Source organism: Rattus rattus, chromosome 6 (genome assembly GCF_011064425.1).
Source record: "Rattus rattus isolate New Zealand chromosome 6, Rrattus_CSIRO_v1, whole genome shotgun sequence".
Lineage (NCBI taxonomy): Eukaryota > Metazoa > Chordata > Mammalia > Rodentia > Muridae > Rattus > Rattus rattus.
Genome location: NC_046159.1, coordinates 109774632 through 109799050, shown reverse-complemented (window position 1 = coordinate 109799050; position 24419 = coordinate 109774632). Strand labels below are relative to the sequence as shown.

Genomic DNA, 24419 nt, shown 5'->3' with positions numbered 1-24419 from the left:
AGAGTCTGTATTTTTCGGATTTCCTTCTACTGTTTGTTTTGAAACAAGGTCTCAGGCCTTGTTTTTTGTTTTTGTTTTTCAAGACAGGGTTATTCTATGTAGCCCTAGCTGTCCTAGAATTTGCTTTGTAGACCAGGCTGGTTTCGAACTCAGAGAGCCTGAGGGCTGAGATTAAAGGCATGAACCACTATGCCTGGCTCAGGTCTTGTTATATAGCTCGGACTGGCATGTAACTTTGTATACGTGTCATACTGGCCTTAAATTCTCAATTCTGCTTCAGCCTTCTGATAAGCTGGTACTATAAGCAGGCACCTCCATGCTTCTTATATTTTCTTATTTCAGATGCAGTTTATATATTGCTTTGTGTTTGTTTGGTCTTTTAGCTTTTTCACATTTACTTATTTCTTCGTTTGTTTATTTATGTGTGTATAAAAGCATGTGTGGGTGCCATGTGGAGGTCAGAAGACAGATTATGGGACTGGGTTCTCTTCTTGTATTATATGGGTTGTGGGGCTTGAACTCGGGTCGTCAGCTTGGTGGTAAGTGCCTCTACCTGCAGAAGTGCTTGTCTGCCAGTCTGTCTGTCCATCCTTCCCATCTATCTATCTATCTATCTATCTATCTATCTATCTATCTATCTATCTATGAGACTGGGTCATGCTATGTAGCCAGAACGAACTCATATTCTCTATGGAGTTCTACTCTAGACATTGGAATCATACTTTTTGTCTACAGAATTTTGAAATTCCATAATGGTAGAAGTCAGCAGAGGCCTGTTTTCAGAGACTGTGCTAGGCATCTAGTGGCTTCTTTGCTATTCTTGCTCTTACCTGGGATTTTATACAAGCCAGGCAAGTTCTCCATCACTGTTGTATCCTAACTCCTCTATTTCTTTTCCCCGTCTGGAATTTGGGCTTTCATTATTTGGGCTTCGCGAGCAGGTTGTCTAACTTACGTATTTTCACATTTGTGAGTTTCAAATGTGTACTTTATCTGCATCGTTTCCACCCCACCCTCTCCTATGTTTTATTTCAATCTCCTGTGGTTTTGTATTCTCTTACTGTAGTGCTAGGAATGGAACCCAGGCCTTGGAGCATGTGCAGCAAATGCTCTGCCGCTGAACTGTGCCTGCAGCTCTGCTTTTGAGAGGTAAAGAAAAGAATGTGCTCATATAAAAAAACGAGAAAAAAAAAAAAGGAACACCACAGCTGTTCAATACATAATCTTATGTATTATGCCAAAATATACATTAAAATGCATGTAATGAATATAAGCTACCATTTTCACCATCTGAGGAAAAGCTAGAAAACCTCCTTTTTTACACAGGAATATGCACACCTGTAATCTCAGCACACTTAGGAGGTTGAGGCAGGACTTGCTGAAGTTTTGGGCTAGCCTGGTCTAAATGGTAAGTTCTAGGCCAGCTAGGTTGCACAGGAAGATTCCTACCTCCACAAACAACCACCGCAACAAAAATTTTCTATTTAAAGTTTTCTAATGAAAAAAAAAACAATTCTGCTACAGGCTTTCATTTAAACTGTGCTTTTGTTTTCTGGATGCTTCCTCCTTGAAACTGCATGCTCCGTCACAAATACAGTATCATAAGTCTCCAAGTGATTTGGTGGTAGTGGGGTATGGTCTATGTAGCCTAGGCAGGCTTTAACGGCTCAGTCTAGCCCAGGGCAGCCTTGAACTCACAAAGCCTTCTTCCTCAGCCCCCTGGGATTACATGTGAGCACTACCAGTTGTTTTATAATTTAAAAGTGTTAGCCTCTACCTCTTTTCTTGTGCTGTTGGAGGGGGAACCCAAGGTCTCACTGCACACCAGGATTCCTATCTCCCTATCTTGCTTTCACATAAGAGGTTTGCTTCATACGTCTGCTGATCGGCTGGCTGCGCACGCACGGTGTGGCACTAGGTGTTCCATGCCAGACGATCGTCACTCCTTGTGATCTGGCTGGCCTATTTCCTTGCAGAATCCCTCAGCATTAGTTTCTTCATTTTCTCTCTTGGACTGGTCAGATACCTCATGGAAGATTATTACTGTCTGCCAGGCTCCTGGAAGCTGAATAAACCAGATGAAGGGAAGAGACCTGTAGGCCTAAAACGTCTTTTAATAGTTAACAGACTTGTGTAGTCTTAAGGCTTCTAATGTGATAATTCCACCTTCATGGATGCTTGGTTTGCCTCAGCAACAAAGCTGTGCCTTGGAAGCAGCAGATGAATAAGACGGAGCTAAAAAGTATGCGAATGAATAAGACGGAGCTAAAAAGTATGAAGACTGTGGTCTGATTGTTGGTTCCAGGCAATGGTAGAATCTGCATAAACAGGGGCTACACATGTGTCTCTTTTCAGGGCTCAAACTCATTATGTTTCATCACCACATCCCACTGAAGGATCACTTCTCTGCTCGGTAATCAACTCTAGTGGCTGGCCAGGTAAGCAGCTGCTGGGTATGAGCTCCTCGTATGCCAGGTGGCCGTGCTGAAGCTCCCTTGTGTATTGGGGAGGAAAGAAATCGGTAATAAAGTTGTTAGCCTCTGCCCAGCAGCTGGAGGATGGAGCTCTGGGCCCCTTCTTCATAAGAGGAAGGAAACGATCAAAATTGGACACACGAGGAGAAAGCCTAATAAGCTTTTGTGTCTGGCAGACTTTTGGGGTTTGTGGCAATAGCAGTGCTCAGGTGTCCTTCAGCACAGACCTGGAGACCTGAAAATGACAGCTACCAAATGAAGAGACTTCCAGGGTACTAGTAAGAGATGGCAGGAGCTCAAGCAGGTGATTTCCCCCTTTGTCTTATTCTTTTTTTTTTTTTTAAAGGTTTTTTTATTTATTATATATATAGCATCCTGCCTGCATGTACACCTGCAGGCCAGAAGATCTCATTTCAGATGGTTGTAAGCCACCATGTGGTTGCTGGGATTTGAACTCAGGACCTCTGGAAGAACAGCCAATGCTCTTAACCTCTGAGCCATCTCTCCAGCCCTCTTTTTTTTTTTTTTTTTTTAAAGAATTATTTATTTTGGGGACAGCTACAGTGTACTCACATATAATAAATAAATATCTTTTAAAAAAGAATAATTTATTTTATGTATATGAGTACACTGTAGCTGTCACTACACTACACTGGTGTGTAGCTACTCAGACACACCAGAAGAGGGCATCAGATCCCATTACAGGAGGTTGTGAGCCACCATGTGGTTGCTGGGAATTGAACTCAGGACCTCTGGAAGAGCAGTCAGTGCTCTTAACCACTGAGTCATTTCTCCAGCCCTGTCTTATTCTTGCTTAGAAAAAAGTAGATTCTCTCATGATGAGCTGGCCAGTGGTCTGAGGGAGCTTTTAGGGCTGTTGTCACTTTCTGAGCAGTCACAAACTGTGATCCTCTTTGCCTCAGTTTCTTTAGGAATAAAAAAGCCTACTTCATAATATGCTAAAAGAGTCAACCACATGTTAATGCTTTTTCCCCCTTTAGGTAATATTCACATAAAAATTTAAAGACTGTGCAATAAAAATAATTTTTAAGCTCGTGTATACATGTGTGTCTGTAGGACCAGAAGAGGGGGTCACATCCCCCGGAGCTGGCGTTACAGGTGGTTGTGAGTTCCCCAATGTAGTTGTTGGGAACAAATCCAGCAAGGGCTCTGAAGTTCTGAGCCAACTCTCTGACCCCTAGAAAGTGTGGTGTTGTCTCTTGCTTTTTGGTTTAATTTGCTTCCTTCCTTCCCCTCTTTCAAGTATGGGTGCTCTAGCAGCTTGCACATCTGCATGTCAGAAGAGGGCATCAGACTGCATACTATAGATGCTTGTGAGTCACCTGGTGGTTGCTGGGAATGGAATTCAGGATCTCTGGAAGAGCATGCCTTTAACTGATAAGCCATCTCTCCAGCCCCAGTCTAATTTGTTATTGTTATTGTTATCTCTTCACGGCCCTCACCCCTCCCCGACAGGGTTTCTCTGTGTAGTCTGGCTGTCCTGGAACTTGTTCTATAGACCAGGCTGGCCTTGAACTGCATGCCTTTGCCTTCCAAGTGCTGGGATTAAAGGCATGTGACACAACTGCCTGGCGTTTAGTCCAATTTTTAAAATTATAAACATTTCCTTTTATCATTAAAAGATTATTGGAGAACAATTCTTAAAAGAAAAAAATCTATCGTCAGTAGAACATTAGTTTCTGGTAACTTTCTTGTTTTTGTGCCAGGGTTTGGCTAAGCAGTCAAAGATAACCTTAACAAACTTTTGATTCTCAGGTCTCAGTCTCCTGAGTGTTGGGATTACCCTATGACCTACCCAATAGGTACACAATTTTATTTTATTTTTGTTATTAAAAATAAAGCTGACCAACAGTTAAGAGAATTTGATGCCCTTTTAGAGGACCGAGGCCCCATTCCCAGTACCCAGATATCATCTTAAAACTCTTAACTCGAGTCCTTTAATTACATGTGTGCGGTGGAATGAAAGGAAATTAACTTTAAAAAAAAACAAAAAACAAAAAAAAAAACAAAACCAAACCAGGGTCTTGCTTCATAGCTCAGCCGACCTTGAACTATTATTACTGGTGATACTGGCGATGCATGCTTCAGATGTTCAAATTACTGCTGCGTACTCCACCCTACCTTGACGAGATTTCTTTCTTTCGGGGCTTGATTTTAGTTTCTTAATTCAAGAGTACGCCAGAAATCATGGCAGCAGGAAATGGTTTATTTGATTTCTTCTAGAAACCATCCCACTGAAGAAAGGCTCCTAACGGAGCAAAACCATGCCTTCTCGCCTGGAGCCGGAATTCAACTCACCTGACATGCCGCTTTTCCTTTAAAGGCCGCCCACATGATCGCACACATGCGCACACCCCGGAGGAAATTCACGCCGTCAAGGGAGCGAGTCATTCTTCCCCCACTTTCCCTGGGGTTTCTGGCATTCCTTTCCGGAAACCGCAACCCCTCTGGAGACATTTTCCTCATCTATTCCGCCGCGTCATCCGTTTTTATACTTTTCTGTTAGTCGCTGTCCTGGGAGTTCCCTCTCCACAGACTACTACTTTCCAGAGGAAGGCCAAAAGGACTACAACTACCAGGGGACTCTGCGGCCTGTCCGCCCCCCCGCGCGCGCAGTGCAAGTTGGGTACTGAGGTCCCACGATCTTCTAGACGCGTGCAGCCCGGAGCAAGCGCACTACAGGTTCCGTGGCGCCTCGCGCGTGAGTCAGACAGGGGTGGGGCGGGCTGGAGAGGCCGGGCTGGCGGCGAGAGAGCGGGCGGAGGAAGGGGGTGGGAGCGGAGGCGATGGAGGGGAGGAGTGGGGGTATGGGGGAGGGAAGGGGAAGGGAGGCGGGAGGCGGGGCCGAGTGGGAGCTGGAGCTAGAGTCAGAGTCGGCGGTTGCAGTGGAGGCGGTGATGTCGGTGCAGGTTGTGTCAGCAGCCGCTGCCGCCAAGGTGCCTGAGGTGGAGCTGAAGGATCTGAGCCCCTCTGAGGTGGAGCCCCAGTTAGGACTGAGCACGGCGACCGTGGGCGCCATGGTACCCCCAGCGGGTGGCGGGGACCCAGAGGCTCCAGCTCCAGCTCCCGCGGCAGAGCGGCCCCCGGCCCCTGGCCCGGGCTCGGGGCCCACCGCGGCTCTCAGCCCTGCGGCAGGGAAGGTCCCTCAAGCGTCGGCCATGAAGCGGAGCGACCCTCATCACCAGCACCAGCGGCATCGCGACGGCGGCGAGGCCCTGGTCAGCCCCGACGGCACGGTCACCGAGGCGCCGCGCACGGTCAAGAAGGTACTGGGGTCGGGCTGCCTCTCTTCTCGGAGAGGCGGGGAGGGCGGGCATGGGAGCGGCGGCCCTTCACGGCACGGCAGCACCCCGTTCCACACCCTCTAGATCGTGGAGCCGAGAGTCTTTTCCCACCCTTGAACCCGCTCTTAGAGCGGCCGCCACCCGGTGCTCCGCTGAGAAGCGAAGCCTCCAGGTACCACGGGCAGACTTCGCTACCAATAACATGGAGGTAGCGCCCTTCACTACTACTTGAACGAGGCAGGGGAGGAGAAGCACCTACTACTACATCCCCCGCCTCCAGCACACTCCGCGTGTAATTTTCCGGGCTGTTCCGCGGCATAGAAAAACCTTCCCTCCAGCGATAAGGGTAGTAAGATCTTTTTCCTTGGAGAACGAGGAAGCAGTAGTTAGCTCTCATGAGAGCTCAGGAGTTGCCTGGCTTCTGCACAGATGATGACTTTCTGCCTTTCTGTGGCCAACAGCTTTCCACAGGGTAGTACTGATCTGTGCCCTTCCTTTCTAGCCATTGCAATTCTCTTGTACTGTGATTGAAGTAGGGTAATGGAGAGATGCTTCGTTCACTCTGAAGAGGTCTCTAGGATTACTAGATTGTATCTGAGGAGAATGCCTATTTCATTCCTATCCTTATTGTGAGAAGAAAGTGTTAGGAAGAAATGCCTGCTACTTTTGGAAAGTAATCATTTGGAGCTGTCAGCTTTCTTCTTGAACAGATACGTGTAATGATAATACCCCCCATATTATTTATATATTGGCTATACCCTTTACCCCCCCCCCTCATTTTATCTCCCATTATCGATGCTAAGTCGGCACAAGAGGAAAAACACAAGAGATGTGGATCATCTAAAAAAAATATGGCTTTCATTTCCTGGAAACAATATGAACACCATGATTTATATTTTTTTCATTATGATAGGTACATTTTGTTCTGTCAGAACAACAATAAAAAAGATATGAAGTGTACATTAGGTTTACTATGTAGAGTTTAGGTGAACCTTGGATCCAGCAAAACATTTTGTTGTAATTATCTCATGACTTAGGGCAGTTAACTTTTTCATTCTGACTTCTCAAAGGTAGTGCTAAATGATGTCAGAGGCGAGACTGAAGGAAACTAACAGTGCTTTAGGACATGCTTTGTCCTTTGCAGCTTGGTGTGTCGTCCTCCCCTCTCCTTGCAATTATAGTTAAGTGGAGGAATTACACTTAAAAGAGGCAGCCTGGGCTAGGGCTGGAAGTACTTAGGTCAAAATTAGGAAATCCAAAGCATATTTCTCATGAGTTAAGATGGCCTGTAACTTTGGCCAAATCTTTTTCTTGTGACTATTTCTTCTAAAGTTTGTAATTTAGTTCTTTTAAGGATAAAATGTTTAATAAGTTACTTTTAGAGTGAAGTTTACACTTAGGTACAGACCTGGGTTTGAATATAGCACTCCCTCCCTAGTATTAACTTTTGAATAATTTGCAAATTATATAAAGTAATTTCTTCTATAAAATGAGGGTATTAGTTATAATTCAGGATTGAAAATGTTTGTGTTCATCACATAGAACTTGGTACCTCTAGTAGAATCTTGATAACTTATTAGAATTTATTGTTTCTCTCCTCATTTTTTTAAGTGTATGTTACTGTGATCTTCTCTGGAAAAATATACATATTAGTAATGTTCAATAGATTCTGTATAAAGAATTAAAAAAAAAAAGCACAGGCCAGTACCCTAGAGTCTATTATTTAATTCTAAATGTGCTTCTTGGACTCTTTCCTTGTTGCTGAGCCACCTTCTTTCTTTCTTTCTTTTTTTTTTTTTTAATAAGTCTCAAAATCATGTTCCATGATTCTAGATTTACTCAGCAGCCTCAGGGCTATGAAGACAGGGCCGAGCTTGCCTCACACTTGCAACCTCACCAAAAGCCCGTGTTATTTGCTGAACACTCAGCAGGTAAAGTCCTGGGCAAGGATGCATCTGTGTGACCTAAGTAAGCACATTGCTGAGCTTGGCTTCTCTCTCTTTATTTTTTTTTTTACCCCCTCTCGCCTTTCTCTTGTCTTGTTAGGGTCTCAATCTCTGTAGCCCAGGCTACCTGGAACTAAGTAGCTGAGGCTGGCCTCTGTAATCTTCCTGCCTCAGCCTTCTGAGCACTGAGATAGCAGGTGTATGGCACCACACCTGGCCTGAACTTTTGTCTGTCTTTCTTTTTTTAAGACAAGGTCTAGGGCTGTAGACGTGGCTCACTCGATAGAGTGTTTGCCTAGCAGGCAAGAAGCTCTGGTTCGATCCACAGAAACATATAAACCAGACACAGAGGTGCTCAGCCGTAACCCCCATACTGAGGACAAGAGAAGCAGAAGTTCAAGGTCATCCTTAGCTATATAGTGAGTTTGAGGCCAGCCAGGCTGGCTTTGAACTCATGATCCTTTTGTGTCAGCTTCCTGTGTGCTGGGATTTGAAGTTTGTACCACATTTGACTTGCAGTTTTTAAAGAGCATAATCTCAAGTTTTCTTAATAGTGAATTGACTACATTTTCTCTATGTAGATGTCACTCAAGGAAAGACTGAGCTGTTTTGATTTGTTAAGTCTTTCTTGTTTCTCAGATCATCTTTATTATTTTTTTTTTTTTTCGGGGCTGGGGACTGAACCCAGGACCTTGTGCTTCCTAGGTAAACGCTCTACCACTGAGCCAAATCCCCAACTCCTCAGATCATCTTGATAAGTCTTTCTGTTCTTGACTCCCTACTGTTTTGTTAAAAGTGTGTGGAGGGATTGGGTATTCTAGGAACAAAATAGTTGCCTTTAGCTGTGTAAATGGTGACTGTTGCTTTTATTTTTTAATTAACAGAAAACTTATTTATGTTATTACATTTCCATTGATGTTTCTCTTTTCCTGTCTTTGTACCAGTTGTCATTTTTTGGTTCTGTTACTCTGGTCAGCCTCACAAAGGAAGTACGTAAGAGTCAGACCGCTCAAGTTCAATTGTCATAAGAATGAACATGATGGGGAACAGTTTGCTTGGTCACATTTTACTTTTGGCCCTTGCCTTCATCCTGTAACTTGTACTCTATAGTCAGATCTTGTCATTGTGGTAATGAGACTCGTATGTAAAGTTTTTCTCCATAAGCATACTTTAAGTGAACTCAGTAAATATCTCTCAAGTAGTAATTTATAAAATGGGAAAGTAAGTTCCATCCTGAGCGACTGTGACAGCAGTTAAGAGCATTTCTTCCATGTGTCCTTAGAAATGGATGCTTAGCACAGCAGAGAAAAGAAGGCAGAAGAGGATTTCCGAGAAGCTGAAACTCTGGCAATAAGGCCACAAGCCTAAGAACCTCAGCTAGTGTGAGCTTATGTTACTATCGGTAATGACTATGTTCAAACAGACTTCATATTTTTCTTGGCAAACCTATCCGCATTGTACTTACTTTGTTGCTGTCAGGAGAGAATGAGTTGAGCCATGTTCATGCTTTCTTGCCCTGAATTGTTTAAGCCCTTGATTTGGTTAATTATAGATTACTGAAATTGAGTGTTTTGGATGGAGTCATGGGAATGTGAGAGCGGTGTGACTCCCTTGCCAGTAGAAAAGTACAGCCTAGCAAAATGTTCAGTAAGGCAATTGGCAGTTGGACCCTAATAATAGTTACCATTAATTGGCCTTTTAGGTGCCAGGAGTTGTTACAGGCATTTCTGTAATCCTGACAAAAACATTATGAAATGCAGATGGCATTATCTCAGTCTTACTGATGAGGAAATGTGATTCAGAGAGCGTAGTGTCAACCCCAAGGTTATACATCTGAAAAGTAGCACAGGTATTTAAACCCATGTCTGTCCCCAGAGCCCATGTCTTTATCCCTGTGCCACACAGACTTTCTGAGCTGTTAGATCTTGGTCTCCGGTTTTCCCCTAGGAATCTGAGGGTTTCTGAGTGAACTCAGGTGTGTCTAAGGTGTGTCTGTCTGGCTAAGGCTTAGGTCATTCCAAGACCAAAGCGAAGAGAGTGAATCAGGCTTTTTTTTTTGGAAGAAAATGGGAGAAGACTGGACAAATGAGAACCTCACAGAATTGTAAAGTTAGAAGATATGTAGAACATTTACACAGGGAAGAAATTTAAAATTAGTGATATTAGCCTCCTGTTTGTAATTAACTTGTAACTCGATAATGTATTCCTTACCCCACCCTTTCTTTTAGATAGAGACTTACTGTTTATCCTAGGTTGGCCCCTATAGTTCTTTTTTTTTTTTTTTTTTTTTTTTTTGGAGCTGGGGACCGAACAGGGCCTTATGCTTCCCAGGCAAGCGCTCTACCACTGAGCTAAATCCCCAACCCCGCCCCTATAGTTCTATATACAGCCCAGGTTAGCCTCAGGCTCCTGATCTATTTCCACCTTCTAGTATTCTAAGCATGTGACACCATGCCTGGCTTTATCCTTATTTTTAATAATTTTAATAATTTTAATAATTTACGAATCTAGTTCCTTTCTGTTGAGCTAACAGTTTTCTTCTGTTCATTAAGTCCCTTCTCTATGAATCAGTCTTTGATTAAACCTTTGAGAATTAGAAAGGGAAGTGTACTGTTAGTTTTTTTTTTTTTTTTAATTTTTGATTTTTACATGTATTAGTGTTTTGCTTACATTTATGTCTGTGCACCACTTGTGTGTCTGGTACTAAAGGAGACCAGAAGAGGGCAGTAGCACCTGAAACTGGAGTTATAGCTGGTCTGGTTAGCCACCCTGTTGGTGCTAGGAATTGAATCCAGGTCCTCTGGAAAGCAGTCAGTGCTCCTGACCACTGAACCATCTCTCCAGCCCCCTTGTTAGGTGTTCTCAGTTTGTACTAGGCCTTGTACTTGCAGCTTGATATGTTCTATTTTATTTAATCTTTTAAAGAGCACTTAAAGATAGTATTATCCTTGTTTTATTGAGGAAACAGATTAAGAAATTTGTCTCATAATAGTACAGTAAATAATGTACTAGAGTGAACAGATTCCTAATTTGTTTGACTTTGGAGAGCAAATTGTGTAGATTTTCAATAGCAGGATGTTGCTCTAGGCCGTTGTTCCAGTTGTATGTTCTATGCTTTGAAGAAGACACCTAGAACAAAAATTTCCAGCTATTTGAACAAATTAGCAAATATAAATGGTCTACTTTCTCTTAATGAGAAAGAGGGAAGGATTTGCAACATTTTTTTTCTTATCTTTTTCTTTAAGTTTAGGGTTAGGGTTACAGTAAGGGTAAGGTTTAGGGTTAGGGTTAGGTTTAGGGTAGGTTTTGGGTTAGGGTTAGGGTTCAGATTTGCAACTTTTATTCAGAGTCCTTGTGAGCTGAATTTCTAAGTAATACCGTTCTGTTTTCATGGTAGGGCTTTTAAAAAGGTATGTGTATGTGTGTGCATGCATGCACGTGCGTGTGTGCGTGCGTGAGAGAGAGAGAGAGGGAGAGAGAGAGAGAGAGAGAGAGAGGAGATAGATGGGGGATATATGTGTGCAATGGGGGTCATGCAGAGGTCAGAGGACAACTTCATGGAATGGATCTGGCTCTCTTTTTACTCTTATGTGGATAACAAATTCAGGCTATCAGCTTTCACAGCAAGTGCCTTTACCTGCTGAGCTATATCATTGGCCTTTAAATTTTCTAATTAATTACTTCAAAAATTAACAAAATACTTATTATGTTGTGTAAGCAGGTGAGTGCTATATATTTATATGTTTACCTTGTGCATGCTTGGTACGCACAGAAGCCAGAAGAGGGAATCAGATCCTGGAAGTGAATGGAGTTATGGGCTGTTGTGAATCACCATGTGGGTGCTGGGAACTGCAGGAGCAGGAAGTGCTCTTAACTGTTGAGCCATCTCTGCTGCCCCCCCTAATTATTTTTAAGACAAGCCTCCTTTATATAGCATGCTGGCTTTAAGCCTGAGATCATCCTGTCTTAGCCTTCACAAGTGCAAGGATTATAGGCATTGTGCATGCCTGACTTACAGTAGTTCTTATTACTACTCGAGAGGTATAACCGAGATGGACGGGACGAGAGCCGTCTTGGCTATTGACTAGATCTTCCAGACTGCCCTATGTTCATGTGATAGACACAACTAGAGGACCTAAAGTTCATTCACAGGATGGGTGGTTGCAGTCAGCCTGATAAGATTTACATACTTTATAGGAGCCTTTTATGGTCCTATTACTTATGGCTGGGAACTTGATGAGACCAGAACAAAGGAGAAAGTTTCTTATGGCAGTTTTTAAGACTGAACTTCCTATTTTAAAATGTGTATTGCAGACACATTTTATATGTATATTCAGGTGCTTCTGTGTATACATGGAGGCCAGAGGACAGCTGGTTGGAATTGGTTCATAATATAGGTTCCTGGGGTCAAACTCAGGGGTCAAAGGTAGCAAACACCTTCACTCATTGGGCCATCTTGCTGGTCCCTCTAAGATTAGGTTAAGTTAAATAGCTTAAGACATGCATAATTTTTTTTCTCCCTCTTCCACAGCTGTATTGTGAACAGTTATCTATTTTCTTCTCTTTGGAGACTTGAATTAGTAGCTGGTGATTTTTAAATTTTGTTTTCAAGGCTCTGTCAATCAAAACTTTCAGTTTTGGGCACTGAGTTTTTAGAACTTATGTAAACTAGGCTGCTAGAAAACTAGTTGAGTAAAACTTTCCTTAAAACCTTTTTGAATATTGCATATCAGACTAAAACTACCTCCAGTGCTCCACGGTGGCCCTTTTGATTACTTTAAAAGAAGGAGCAGCAAGATGGCTCAACAGGGAAAGGCTCCTGTTGTCAATCCTGATGACCTGACTGAGTTCTATGTCTGGAATCCACATGGTGAAAGAGAACTAAGTCCCCAGAGAAGTTTTTCTTTGATCTCCATGTGAATCAATCTCTCTCTCTCCCTCTCTCTTACACACACACACACACACACACACACACACACACACACACACACTCTCTTACCTAATGTAATTTTAAAAATTAAAAACTATTAGGAAAAAAGGATTTAATAATATTGTTCTTGGGGGGTTGGGGATTTAGCTCAGTGGTAGAGCACTTGCATAGCAAGCGCAAGGCCCTGGGTTCGGTCCTCAGCTCCGGGAAAAAAAAAATATTGTTCTTGGAAACTCCTTTATTGGTCTTTGTGATGTACCTACAATTTGCTCAGTACATACTCTTTGCCAGACCTCTGTCTTATCTATTAATCCTCATAACAACTTTTATCAGATGAGTAGCTTTATCTTTATTTTATAGATGAGAAAATATAGGCTTAAAGAGAGTAATTAACATGCCTGAGGCTTTGCCAATCTGTGATGCCTTTGGGATCAGTGAGATGAAACATTACCCATAGCAACAGTGGGAGGCTTTGTCACAGTGCCAGCCCCTACTGCTCTGACCAAACTCCCATGTGATGTCTGCGTGAGCTGCTGTTGGGACTGCTCTGTGTAACCCTTGGACATTAGCATCTACCCTGTTACTGGAGGAACCACCATGCATCATCACATCCTTGTTTCCTTGGTCACCGATGTCTCATTGTCATCTTATACTGAGCTGTTTTACCATTGTCTTCATCCTTCAGCTGACTCAGTTCTTGAAGCCTTTCTACTTTATTTTCCTCAACATCCCATTATCAGCAAATCCCCAAGTAGCACCGGCCTTTAGGTAGCAAGGTCAAGTCACGGAGTGAGAGTGGCAGTGCTGTTAGTGTTGGCACATGGTGTCTAGAACTTTAAGATGAAAACCAGCTGTAGGCTCTCCTGTTTGTCACAATCACTCGAAATATCTTTGACAAACCAATTTGATAATTTTGGATTTTTTTTAAGCTGTGTATCCTTGAAATAGGTTTTCCATCCTGGATGCTATTTCACATTCTTTCTGTATATTCCTTTTCTGTTTATTTCAGTCCAAATTGACTTGTAGTACTTGTGAAACTGAGTAATGGACTGTCTGTACTAACCCTTCTACCTTCCTTGTTGCTGTAACCTATGGAGCTGAAAGTGGCTGAAGAAAATCTGAAAGCTAGACAGATCAGTGTCCGATGAATTGGTAATCATCAGCCTTGTGAGACACCGGCCATGTCTAGCAGTATTATGCATGTCTCTAGCAAGTCCACCTTCCCATTGCAAATGACTGTTTCATACTGTACCTCTCCTGTTTTATGTGCCCTTCTGTTTAAGTCAGTTGTAAGCGTTCTCTCTCACTACAAGAACAGAAGGCCCCACATGGAACTTCTCTGTCCTTTCTATCTACAAACCTGTGTCTGCCTGGGGCTCACCTTATTCTTTGTGTTATTGGTAGAGGAAGTGTCCTCATTCTGTCAAAGATAAGTCCCTCACAGGTGCTTTAATCACGTTCTTTTCAGTACTATTAAAGGAGTCTTCCTCTGGTTATTTCCTCTGTCTCCAGTATTTTATCAATATTCAGACTTGCTTTGCCTTCTTCATTCTGGCAGCTCTATTCTTCAGCCTTCTGACTTCCTTTTCGTCTTTCAGAATCCATCTTTGTACAGGATTTTTCTATGCATACATTTTTAATCTTTATGAACTCCTTAGCCCATTCTTATACTCTGACAGGAAGGAAACCTATTGCTGGTGTTCATTAGATTGGAAAATGTTTTGTTTTTTTTTGTTCACTCCTTAGGCTTCTGTGACACTGCTCTTTTGTTCTTTGGTGGCAGGGTCTCCTAGCAAGTATCATAGCACTTGTTACAGAGTTAAGGCTACCCTTGAGCTTCTGATCCTTCTGTCTTCTGCCTCCACCTCCCTAGTGTTGGGATTACAGGTGGGCACTTCCGCACCCAGTTTTATGACATTGTTTGTTTGTTTGGTTAGTTGTTGGTTTTTACTAGTTTTCATTTAACGTTTTTGGCTGTGCCACCTCTTCTTTGTTGACACTTCTTTCTTGGTCTTGGGACCTCTGTTCTAGTCACTGAGTTTTCTTCCCCAGTTACCCATATAATTCCTGTCTAATAGTATCGTCTATATCCCAGTAACTCCCAGAAGTATTCCTTTAGCTAAGACTTCTCTTCTGAATGCCAGTCTTAGGTTTGTACAGCTGCCTAGTACAACCAAACACAATAGTTTTATGTCTAAAACTTAATTTATCTTATATGTATGAATGTCTTATGTGCACCATGTGCTTGCCTTGTGTCCATAGAGGAACTGGAGTTAAGGTTGGCTCTGAGTGACCATTGGGGTGCTAGGAATTGGATCCATGACCTCACAATCTATAAGAACTTTTTCTTTTCTTTTTTTTTGGGGGGGGGTTTAAGACAGGGCTTCTCTGTGTAGCTCTGGCTGTCCCGGAACTTACTCTATAGACAAGGCTGGCCTGGAACTCAGAGATCTGCCTACCTCTATCTCTTAAGTGCTGGGATTAAAGGTATGTGCTGCTGCTGCCACACACCCCCCCATCAAGCAAGTGCTTTTAATTGATGAGTCATCTCTTTAGCTCCCTAAAACTGAATTTCATTAATTACCAAAATGTTTTGTTCTTATTTTCTTCTGTCAATTAACTGGTACTTGCATTATTTTTCTTTCATTTGTTTGTTTTTTGGTGCTACAAATGGAATCCAGGGCCTTGTACATACTCTGCCATTGAGCTACATCCCTGCCTCTCACAAATGCTTTTAATTATCCAAATGAACCTTGAAAATATTCTTGTAAAATATTTCAATTTTATAAAGCAGAAGTCCTTTGCTGGCCCCAGCAATTCTCATTTGCTTCCCCAGAGGTGACTTCTGCTATCCACTTGTCTTTTTAGACTTTCCTATGAATTTCCATGCATTTGTATTAAATTTATGGCCTTATATTAGCTTGTACATAAGTGAAAAGCACACTTCTCAGGCTCTTTTTTAAATATTTAATACAATATTGAAATTTACATAAATATATGTTCTTTCCATATCAACACACATATATTTATCTTATTTTTGTTTATTTTTTAAAGACAGAATCTTACTATGTAGATCAGGCTTACCTTAAACTAGTGCTGATCCTTCTGCCACAGCTTTTATGTCTGTTATATTCATATATATATATGTATATATATGTATATTCATAAATAAATAAATATATTTTATTTTACATACATGGCTGTTTTGCCTCTGTATGTCTGAACCACATGCATATAGTGCCTGGGGAGGCCAGAAACGGGTGTCAGATCCTCTGAACCTGGAGTTGTCTGTTGCTGTGAGCTACCATGTGGGTGCTGGGAACTGAATCAGGGTCCTCTGCTAAAGCAGCCAGTCCAGCTGAACCATCTCTGCAGTTACCACCCCTTTTTAACTGCTGAGTTGATGTTTATTAAAGCATTTTTCTGTCACATACCTTTAACCTTTTTCCCCTTTAAAAATTACTTTATGTGTATGAATTTTTACTTGGATATGTTTGTGTGCTACATGCACATAGTGCCCTCAAGGGTCCAAAGAGGTCAGTGGATCTCTGGAAGTGGGCTGTAGTTGTGGGCACCTGTGAGCTGCCATGTACTCAGAGTCCTGTCAGGAACAAGTGTTGTCATCTGCTAAGCCACTTTCCTAGGTCCTCTTTTCTTTCTTGATAAATAGTGCCATAGGACTTACTTTATGTATATGTTCTCTTTGTGTTCACATAGAAATGTTTCTTCAGGATAGTTGCCTACAAGGAAAATTTGGAAGCCAAAATACCTTTTGAGGGACAGATGGTTCAATCATAATCTGCTGTGTAGACCAGGGTGGTCTTGATACGATCTTTCTGTCTCACTCGCCTGAGTACTAATATACATGTACATCACCATGCCTAGCCAGGCAGTCATATTTCAGTGTATGGTGATTTAGTGTAAGGTTCAAATGTAAATACTTTTGCTATATGTCTGCTAACTCTAACAAGACAACCTTTACCATTTGTCTTGACCTAGATTAGGTTTATTTTCTTTTTTCTTTTTTACAAAATTGATATGAAGAACTCTTATTGCTTATGGATTTACAGTCTTCTCTTATAGTAAGGCTGAGAGACCTTTTTGTGTGTACCTTGAATTGTCAGTTTGCATTCCTTTTCTTACACCTGCTTGTTTATAATCATTAGTAAGTATTTAGGGAGCACTGACCACTGTATGTCAGGTTCTGAGGGTGCGGCAGTGAATACAATGGGTACAATGTCTACACTTCCAGTGGATTGTCTTTTTCATTTTTTAAATTTTTGGGACATTTATTCCTTTTGTACATGCTGCAGGTATTTTTCCTATTATTATTTTTGTGTGTGGTATGGAGATCAGACATGTTAGGCCAGCATTCAGTGATAAACCCTGATCTCCTTATTCTGTTTCTTATTGGCTTGTAACTATAACTTTTTAACTGTAGTTTTCATGTGGCATCAACATTTTATGTCTTAGTTGGTCTTTTCTATAACATGTTGATAAAAATTCTACATTTTCATGATTGTGTTTGTTGTATTTTCGTTTCTAGTCCATCTAAAGCTTCTGTTTGTAATGTAGGTCAATGGTTATTTATAATACAAAATGGCATTCTAGGTCCACAAATAAAATATTGTATTTTACCTACTTTTAGATGGTTCTGGTTGTTTCTTTTCCGTTAATCTATCTTTTTAAACTAGATTTTTGTTTCTTTTGAAATAATATTAAATAATCCACGTGGTCTCAAACTTGATGTCCAGCTGAGCTGTCCTCACAGTCCCGAGCACCCTGTGTCTGCCTCCCAAGTGCTGGGAGGATAGCGTGCCAGCACGGTCAGCATTCTTCCCTTCCACATGCTGTGCGTGTACTAGTAGTGACTAAAGAACTCCAAATTCAAGAGTGGCCATAGGAGTTAACATCCTGTTACCACTAACTGAGGGCTTACAATGAGTTACTCATAAAAACACTGGATATCTTAGCAATTTTTCTTATGTACTTGATATCATTTCCATTTTTCTTTTAAAATATTTTATTTATTAGATTTGGTCATTTTACTTTCTGTGTGAGTGTTTTGCCTGTATGTTTGTAGATGCACCACATGCATGTTTGATGCTCACAGAGGTCAGAAGAGCGCTTCATATCCCTGAAACTGGAATTATAGATGGTTGTGAGTCATCATGTATTGAACCCATGTCCTATACAAGAGTAACAAGTGCTCTTAACCTCTAAGTCATCCCTCCAGCCCCATAGTTTTAAGTTTTGATAGAAACTGGAGCCTCAGTGGCTTTTCTAATAAAAACGCTATGTGCTAGCAGTCATCCTCAGGGAGACTCATCTGTCTGTTAATGTTCTTCTACCAAGTTGGAAGAGTGTATCCCTGTGTGGGCTTTTCCTAAAACAACATTTAATTTTTTTTCTCTTTAAGGCATTACCAAGATGAGTATGTATAATAAAAGTGTAGGCAAATTTTTGGATTTTTTCCTAGTAATGGTGTATTATCTGCCTTTTGAAGTTGACATTATATGCTCTAAGTTTAAGAAGGGCCTCTTTTCCTGAACATAAATAAAAATTTGTCTTTAACAAGGTTGTATTAGTTAAAGCTTAATTGAGTTCCAGATTACTTTATTCCTTGGGAGACAGAAGTAGACTAGATTTTTTTTAACATGATTTCATATTTTTAGAAATTAAGGGCCGAATATGTTAGCTCATGTCTATAATCTCAGCACTTTGGAGGATGAGACAGGAGAATGGCTATATGTTCAAGGCCAGCCTGAGTTATAGAGTGAATCTGAGGCCAGTTTGGGATAAAAGGTTTATATACTGGACCTTGGATAAAATCTAGTACCATGTCCCTGTGGTGTGTGACCTACAGGGCTTTGTTATAGCTCTTGCTTCTCTAATGAACTGTGTGTGAGCTTCTTTATGCAAACTCACTTATTTATTTATTGTGTGCTAAGCATCGCTTAGTCCTAGGGTGATAACATCAGCAAGTTACCATTCTTGCCCTAGAAAGAGTAGAGGAAATGTACGAGGGAAAGAAGTAAATATAATTTAGTTTGATATGGGCAACCATGAAAGCAGGACTTGTAGCTTGAGGAGCTCAGCACTAACTAAGGTATCACCCCTGGAAACCAGTTGGTTTCACACGATTTTCCCTTGTTCCATCTTGAAAAGTCCAGAAATTCATCTCGGTATGTTCATAAGACATTAGCCTCTTAGGACTTGTTCATGCAAACCAAGCTTACATAAGGCTTATTTAAAACAAACTGGTAACTTGTACTTTATGGTTAGATTCTGACCTGACCTGAAACATCAGTAAGTCAGAGAGTATTCTGATTTTTAAGGTTTGGAATCCTTTGGGAGGATCCCTGCTACTCAACTGAATCTTGCTACTCAAACAGCAACACACACACACACACACACACACACACACACACACACACACACACACACACACACACACACACACACACACACACACACACACACACACACACACACACGGGAACCCTTGCCAGAATCCCAGTTTGTTACTCACTGTTGACTTCATATTTTTCATTTATGAAACTTTTAGAGGGACAAGAAAAATCATTTTAAGAGTTTTGAGGAAGGGTGGAAACATAGAAAAAGAAGTAGAACATTTTACAGACACAGAGACATAGAAACACACGGACTTGTGTACACAAAGAGATGAGATCCAGAGAGAAATGGATACACAGACTAAAAGATGGCCACATGCATTTCCCATGTGTGCATGCATAAGAACCCTCTGCTAAGTCAGCTCTCTGACACAGAACCCCATACATCTCCACAGAGTCTCCTGTATGTACTAACTCACAGACCACATACCACATATTCACACCCCGATTCCTGCCCTGTGACACCCAATAGGCAATGCTTAAAACAGATTTTTATGGAACTTCAGTAGTGTTCTCCATGGTTATTTTGAGAAAGAATAAATACTTTCTCTAAGGCACATTTAACCAGTACCTGAGCCAGAAGATGAAGCAAAAACGGAAGGGCTGCCTTTGGGTCTGTAGAACAGGGAATTTGACAAAACCTGTCTTTAGAACTGCTTGTTCCTGGGTATCATTTTCAGTTTGATGTACTTACGCTTGGTTTTCTCTCTCTCAGGAGCTTGCCTCCTAGGTTGCTGGTTAAGCAGAGTTCCAAGCTCAGCTTCCCTTGGTGCTCATTAACATACTTCCACTGTGCTGACCGAGTCACATAAATCCACCTGGGATGGGAAGCTTCACAGTGCACCTGTGTGGAGGAACTTGAACTGAGTTCTTGATGGATGTGTGGAACTGAGGGATGTAGATGGGAGGTTAAAAGTAGAAAGACCTGTTACCATGGTGGGTTGTTCATAGTATGCGTGGTGCATACATAGAGATTTGCATGAAATTTAAGAATAACTAAGGGAAGCTTGTTGTGTTGGCCCATGCCTGTAATTCTAGTACTGAAAGGTAGATACAGGAGGATCAGGATAATTCATGGTCATTCTACAGAGTGAATCCCAGGCCATGAGCTACAAAAACCCTATTCAAGACATCAAACAGCAGAACTAAAGGGAATTAATAGTAACTTTAAAATGTCTCAACTACTCTGATGTGTGTGGGAGTGGCACATTCGATTGTGTTGGTTAAGCTGGACCTGGTAGTGTAGATCAATAATTCCAGCCATCAGATAGTTGAGTCAGGAAGAAATTCAAGGCCTGCCTATTCCATAGAGGATTATATTAATTGATAGGTAACTGGTAGGTCCATAGCTAGCTTTGTCGTGAGTATCTCTGGTAGTAGGCTATGGGAAGTATTTTATTAGTGAAAGGGAAGTTTGACATATACAGCTTTTTATGTAAATACTTGAGGTTTTCTATCATACTGAGGATGTTAGATGGTAGGGATATAAATTGAATAGTTTTATGAATATAGCTTCTGCAACCTGGTATTTTTCTATTGCTGCTCGATAGAGGTATATTTATTTGGTTGAAAGTCTATTTAAATTTTATATTTCAGCCAGGCAGTGGTGGTGCGTGCCTTTAATCCTAGTACTTGGGAGGTAGAGGCAGGTGGATCTTGATGAGTTTGAGACTAGCCTGCTCTATAGCAGAATGAGTTCCAGGACAGCAGGGCTACACAGAAAAACCCTTGTATTGAAAATAAATAAATATATATATATATATATATGTATATGTATATATGTGTGTGTGTGTGTATATATATATATATATATATATATATATATATATTTAAAATGCTGAAGAGTATGGAGAAAATTGTACTTAATATTCCCCTTTTTCCCCCATACAGTATCTCTTGTAGTCCAGGCTGGCCTTGAACTTGCTATGTAGCTGAAGGTGAACTTGTTATTATTTTGTACTTTTCTTCCAAAACACCATACAGTCTACAAATTTTTCTTTAGATTAAAAAAATATTTTGGTCAGGACAGCCAGAGCTACACATAGAGAAACCCTGTCTTGAAAAACCAAAAAAGAAAAAAAATATTTTTTGGTAGTGGAGATTTTATCTAGAACCTCACACATACTAAGCATATACTTTACCTTATCTACCCCCAACCTATGGTTAGCTTTTAAAGAAGTAAAATATTGTAATAAAATTGAAGACCCTTTCTGTTTACTTTCTTAGCACTTCTCATGTTTCCTCTGCAAACAAAGACTGCTGTTAGCCAGCCTTTTCTGCTGGTAAATTCTTGCTGTAGTTGTTTAACAATCTCATTTGGAGATTGTTTATAAGTTTTATATAATGTATTAAGGACACTCTTCTACAGCCTACTTTTCCTCACTTCTTTTCTGTAGTCAGATCAAGGGAAAGAACCACAGGGAAATCCAAATTGGAAAAGAGGAAGAGAAATTCTTCTTGTTTGCAGATGACATGATCTTACAGAGAAAAGCCTAAGAATTCCTCCAGAAAACTGTTGGAACTTGATCAGTGAGTTCAGGGAGGCTCCATGTCAAGTCAATACCGAGTATTCAGTCATTTCTGTATGTATATCCACAGAGCTATCTGAGAAGGCAACCAAGAGAGAAGTCCAGTTTATAATAGGGAAAAAAGCCTAGGAATAAATTAAAAGAGTTGAAAGAACAATTTTCTATTAAAGATGAATGAAAGAAATGGAAAAGGACACCCAAAAGATGAAAAAGTCACATGTTCATGTAGTAAAAGAATAAATATTGCTAAAATATCTGTGTTATCTAAAGGTATCTGAAAAATTCAGGCAAACCAAAAATGTCTATAAATTTATGCAGTGTCTATCAAAATACCAAGGATATCATAGATGCAGAAAAAAGTTCTTGTAAAATTAATATGGAACCATGAAAGACCATTGAATAGCCAAAGGACTAGGCAAAAAGAATAAAGGTGGAACTATTATAATATCTAAGGACAGTACTACCAAGTTACAAAACCAAAACAGTATTGTACTGGTGTTCAGAAGGACATGAGACCAGTGGAACAGGGCAGAGAAACCAGAAATAAACCTTGTATGTGTACAGCCAATTGGTTTTTCAACAAAGGCACCAAGAGTTGGAGAAAGGGCAGTCTCCAACAGTAAGGGTTGGTGGGAAAAGTGGATATCTATATCTAGAAAAATGAAGTGGGATTTTTAACACTTAATATGTGTAAAAGTTACCTTAAATATAAGTCCCCAAACTATGAATACACTAGAAGAAAACATAGAGCAAATAATTCAAACTTGGTTTAGTCAAAGATTTTGCATGACTCCAAAAGCCAGGTGACCAAAAAATAAAAAAATTAACAAGTAGGGTCTTCAAACTAAATTATTCATAACAAAGAAAACTATCAACAAAGATAACAGCTTATAGAATGGGAGAAACACTTGCAGATGATTCACTGGGGACTAATATTTAGAATTTATAAGAAATTCAGACAACAGTGAAAAACAACTGAGAGCAGATGGGCAAACTTTGAATAGACAGTTCTCATGAGACGGTGCCTGACCACTTCCATGAAGAGGTGTGTGGAAAGATGCTCGGTATCACTGATGAGAGAAATGCACCCCATGAGGTACTAGCTCACCCTAGTTGGAGTGGTTCTTATTAAAGGACAAAGTGATAGTGCTGGTGTGGGTATGGAGAAAGGAAACCAGTGCAGTATTGATGGGAACATAAACTAAGATAGTCATTAGAGAGTCAATATGGAATTTTTCCAAAAAACTAAAAATAGGATCAGATTTGGTCAGCTAATCCACTATTGAATATATACCCAGAGCAAATGAAGTCGGTGCGTCAGAATATCTGCACCTTCATGTTCACCGCAGCGCTAGTCACAACAGTCAAGAGATGGAGCCAGTCAGGGATCTGTCAATGGCTCCATTGCTGAACTGCTGTATACTCACATACTCTGTGATATATGTGATGGTAACTGCAGAAAAAGAAGGAAAGCCTGGTAGTTTTTGGCAACATTGCCTGAACTGTAAACAAACAGGCACAGAAAGAAATATACTGTGTGTTCTCCTTGAGCTTACTAGAAGTGCTGGTCCATTCTTGTAATCACAGCGTATGGAAGGTAGAGATCAGAGGCTCTAGCATTCTAGGCTACCTTGTGCTATACCATGAGACCCTATCTCAAGAAAACTGAGGACTAGGGATGTTGCTCTGTAGTGTGTTTTTCTAGGATATGGAAGACCATGTGTTCAATCCTTAATCTTGGTCTACAGAATGAGTTCTAGGACATCCAGGGCTACACAGAGAAAAACCCACTCTGTTAACTTCTATTGCGTCTCACATTCCCATCACAAACAAAGACTACTACTGGCCAGCATTTTTCTGTTGGTAAATTCTTGCTGTAGTTGTTTAACAATCACAATTGTATATTGTTTATAAATAATATATAATGTATTAGAGACGGCCTACTTTTTCACTCTCTGCTTTGTTAGTTAGGGCCTTCAGTACATCATGAAAGACTGTCAGAATTTACTCAGTGGTTGAGCTGCAGGGTTTGGCATGCAGTCTTATTCTCTGTCCTTGCCGCTTAGTGATGCTTCAGTGAGCTTTTCTTACACTGTTTGGCAACAGCAACTCATAGAGTTGTGTAGGGATGATCTCTTATGTACAGTGTGGAAGCATCACATGCCAGTAAGGGGGTGATGGCCTGTCAGCACAAGGCAGGAAGTCAGGCATATGAAACTGAGGAGAGGTAACAGTCATGTGGCAGACGTAGACTAGTTTAAATGGGTTAAATAAGTTACAAGTTAGTCAGTGAACAAGCCCAAGCCAAAAGCCGTGAGCATTGTTAATAAATAACACCGAGAACTGGGGTCCGGGTGGCAAAGCCTACAACTACAAATTGTAAAACAAACCCCACTGCTTCCAGTACACCCACTGGGGGACACAGCTGAGTCTGTGTTCTTTTTTATTGTGCTGTCTTTGAGTTAATATATAATGACTCATAAATTTTATATTGTTAGAATATTTGGGGGTTCTCAGTAATAATTTATTGACTTTTTTCTCTTATGTTGGGTGGTATATTTCATTAATTATAATCTCTTCACTGTTTTTTATTTGTTCTTTTTATTTTGAGACAGTCTTCCTCTGTAGCCCAGTCTGGCTTTAAACTCAGGTAATTCTCCTCCCTCAGCTGAAGAATGCCAGAGTTCAAGTGTGTTCCACCACAGTTTGAATAGTCTCTTTGCTTGTCTAGTTGGACTGTTAGGTATGCTCTGCAGGTATGAGGTTGTCGTAGACTGTGCATCATGTTAGCTTGCACATAACAAACACTGATGCTTATGCTTA

The 24419-nt window shown here is 40.9% G+C and overlaps 1 protein-coding gene across 1 annotated transcript in view; it reads left to right on the top strand.

The window, feature by feature from the left end:
* Positions 1-5346: 5346 nt before the first annotated feature.
* Ahcyl2 (adenosylhomocysteinase like 2) overlaps positions 5347-24419 on the top strand; it is a 145921-nt gene continuing 126848 nt past the window's right edge. Inside the window, exon 1 of the mRNA XM_032906822.1 lies at positions 5347-5761. Coding sequence (XP_032762713.1) covers positions 5393-5761 — 369 coding nt within the window. The 5' untranslated portion in view covers positions 5347-5392. The remainder of the gene's footprint in view (positions 5762-24419) is intronic.